The following is a 3368-nucleotide window of genomic DNA, read 5'->3' as shown; positions in this document are numbered from 1 at the left end:
GCCCTGTGCCCACCAAATACCAGATTATTCACTTTTCCAGGAGAGCATAGCTTTCTCATCTTTACTATCCAGATCATAATGCCAAACACTGGATCAAAATTTCTTTTTTGAACAAAATCTAAGGTGATTATTCAGAAACTTAAAACCTTAAGCAAAAAATTCTGACTGTATATAGTACCCCTGGCCTATCCAAAATACAAGTAGATGAAACGTGTTGGGAGAATTGTATTTTTATGTTTCACAAACAAATTGTATTATATTTATCTCTGGTTTCTTTTAAGCCTAATGAAAGGCACTAAATTGGAGAATAATATCTATAAATTTGTAACTAAGAAAAGCAAATATAAAAAAATGCAGTTTTCACAGCTGGCCCCTGATTAGTTTAGAACTGGTATAATTTATTCAACAAATATATGCAGAGAGCACTACTCTTCTTGGATATATCATCTGTAAGAAGGCCAGGGGATGGCACAAAGGAGTGAAACAAAGTGTGCAGGAGTCCTGGGTTTAATTCCTAGGACCACATGGTCCTTCACCAGTACCAGGAGTAGACTCCGAGTACCCTGTTTATGGCATGAGTTTCTAATTTATAGGATGCCTTTTACAAAAAAAAATCACTATTTTATGCTCTTTATTTTCTGATTATTTTTTGAGCCTTTTAAGTCTTACTGAAAAGAAAGTTTTCAATCCTTCTGTAGGTACAGACAATCTTCCTTGAGGGTCAGTGCCTCCCTATCACAGCTTCCACTCTCACTGCTGCTTAACCTTAGTGACAACAGAGAGGAAGCCCAGTCTGTCACATATTCCATACAGTCCTGCAGTGCTCCAGTCATGATACTTTCCAGAACTTTCCCTGTCCGTAGGAATTAACAGAATAGGGGAATAAGTTCAAATGACTCACTGATAACACTGATTTTTTTTGTGGGGGAGCAGGAGGCCACTCAGGGTGGTGCTCAAACTAAGTTCTCAGGGGCCTCTAGAATCACAATAATCACATTCATTGGTGTTCAGGTCGGGGACCAGGAGATTCCTGTGATCAGGCCCAGAACCTCGAACATGCTAAGCATCTGCTCTACCACTTGACCCCATCTCTTTCCCTACATTTTGTAGAGTCTAAGTACCACCTGGATACTCCTGGTCACCATGAGCATTTCTCAAAGAAACCCATTGTGCTGCTTTGCTTCATCTTTTGAGACTGCAACATATCACACTTAAAAGGGTGGTACCCTTAGCATGCCACACTTAGAAGGCTTGCACTGGGTAAAGAAGAAAAGTACCTGTTGTTGCTATGGTGATAGTGAGAGTGTTTGTCCATACAGAATTTTGGGAGATTCATTTTAATTCATTTATCTTTTGGTATAAATTATTCACCATGAGTACTATGCTAGCAAACACATGCCTATAATAAGTACTCAAGAAGGGAGAACGTATTGCAATTATTGGTATTTCTATGACCATAATTATTAATACTACCATAATCCGTTTCCCTTATAAAAGACAATGTTCTTTTATTGTCTTTTTTTTTCTGGATTTAAGCTGATGAGCCTTGTTATTTCAAACTGAAATTACCAACTTCAAATATTGCTTTTTTAATTTTCAGTTAAAATAATACAAACATAATAGAAACAGTAACATTTTTGAATAGTCTATTTTAAATAATATGCAGATTTCGTTTCTTCCAATCAGTAGAAACTCAAGAAAAAGACATAACCAATAATTTCTAACACTCATGGCAGCCACCCTTCTCTGAGTGGATTTATCCCAAGGTGCACTGTGGTCATTTTAATTTTTATTCTTAAGCCTTCATCTCTTAAATAATTTCAAGCACTGAACCAACTAGCCCTCGAAAGGAATCTAAATTGAGTAGTGGATAGACAGTGGGTGGATCAGGATGTTGAGAAATAAGCACCATAAAAGAAAAACTTAGACATGGCATTTATAAAAAATTAAAGTATTATTCTTGGTCTGAATCATTTTCTCTCCCTCTCTCCTCCCCACCCAAGTTGAAACAAGGATTCTACTACAAAGAAAAGCTTGAGGGCTATGAAATAAAGTGTCCAAAATCTGATGGTGCCTTTTTTTCATTTTCTTTGAAACACATTATGTCTCAGTAAACTTATTCTGTGATGTTCACCTGTTGGATACCTTGAGATCCAAAATAAACATAGATTTTTATATAATCTATTAAAATAAGTTTAAATAAAATAGACTCAAAGAATACGTCTATAACTGAGTTGGTTATAATATCAGAATTCTCACCTCAGATTTAATATTATATTTTAGAAAATTGGTATATTGCAGCAATATTATTTTTATATTACTGTCCTATGAAGGAATGAGTATATATGATTTACATACGATAGAAAAAAATGTAGTGAATCTGGGAAAAGTCATATGTATCATTGACCAAAATGTTTAGTTTTACTCATTACTTAACTATCTACTGACAACCCAATAATTATCAAGAACTATGTAAGTTAGTGGTGTGATTGAAATGGGAGGTATTTGTTTTCTGGATTTGAATGTTCATTTTCTAATGTTTACTAGGACTCAAAATTCTAAGTGTGATCTCATCAACCACAATTTCAAGCAAGGTACTGCAAAAAAGGTCTGCAAGTTTCAGTTCACAGCTGTGTGAACATATACTGAACATTCTTTTTTTTTCTGGCAGACACCCAAATCTTTTATTGGGGGGACGCGGTGGGGGGGGGGGGGCGTAGGGCCCTCACTGCACTGCTTGTTCGTTGACGCTGCTTTCTGAGTCCTGGGGCTTCATCACATCTGGCAGCTCAGGTGGGCTGGAGAACGGTTCAATGCGCAGGGCCTCAAAAGCTTCATCTGCCCGGAACGCGAGCCCCACTGTGGCTGGGGCCTGAGGCCGCGCTGTCTTACTGGTGAAGCCACACTCCCCCAGCGTCTTGCCGTCGTCCAGGAGCTGGTCGTCCTTGTACAGCCGCTGCTCGTCGGGCGGCCGCTTGAGGATGCCTTCGACGATGCGCTTCAGCTCGAACACGGTGCTCGACTCCTTGTCGTCTGTGAAGATGGTGGTCTTGTGGCGTCGGATCATGAGGAACATGTCCTGGGGCGGCGGGCCGGCGTGAGCGCGGGGCCGTGGGCGGCCCCGGTCCCCCAGCGGCCCTCCGCGCCCCCGACCCGGCCCCGGCCCGGCTAATGGGGACAGAATGAGATTAGCAGATCTATGACTGAATTCTCTTTTAACATCTGTGTTAGTGAATGGTGATCCACCTTTATGAGCATGAGATCACCTTAGTACACCCCACCTGCAATTTTGGATAAAAGACCAGTCAATTTTATGTGGGAATTGACCTCAAAACTTAGGGTGTGGATGTGTGTGTGTGTGTGTGTGT

The 3368-nt window shown here is 40.2% G+C and overlaps 1 protein-coding gene across 1 annotated transcript; it reads right to left on the bottom strand.

The window, feature by feature from the left end:
• Positions 1-2702: 2702 nt before the first annotated feature.
• On the bottom strand, positions 2703-3079 carry LOC130026909 (elongin-B-like). The gene has a single exon (XM_056117645.1). The coding sequence runs from the start codon at positions 3074-3076 to the stop codon at positions 2726-2728; it is 351 nt and encodes a 116-aa protein (XP_055973620.1). The 5' UTR covers positions 3077-3079; the 3' UTR covers positions 2703-2725.
• Between the last annotated feature and the right edge of the window lie 289 nt (positions 3080-3368).

This window comes from Sorex fumeus, unplaced genomic scaffold (genome assembly GCF_029834395.1).
Source record: "Sorex fumeus unplaced genomic scaffold, SorFum_2.1 ptg000035l, whole genome shotgun sequence".
Taxonomy (NCBI): Eukaryota; Metazoa; Chordata; class Mammalia; order Eulipotyphla; family Soricidae; genus Sorex; species Sorex fumeus.
This window is presented reverse-complemented; position numbering and strand designations above follow the sequence as displayed.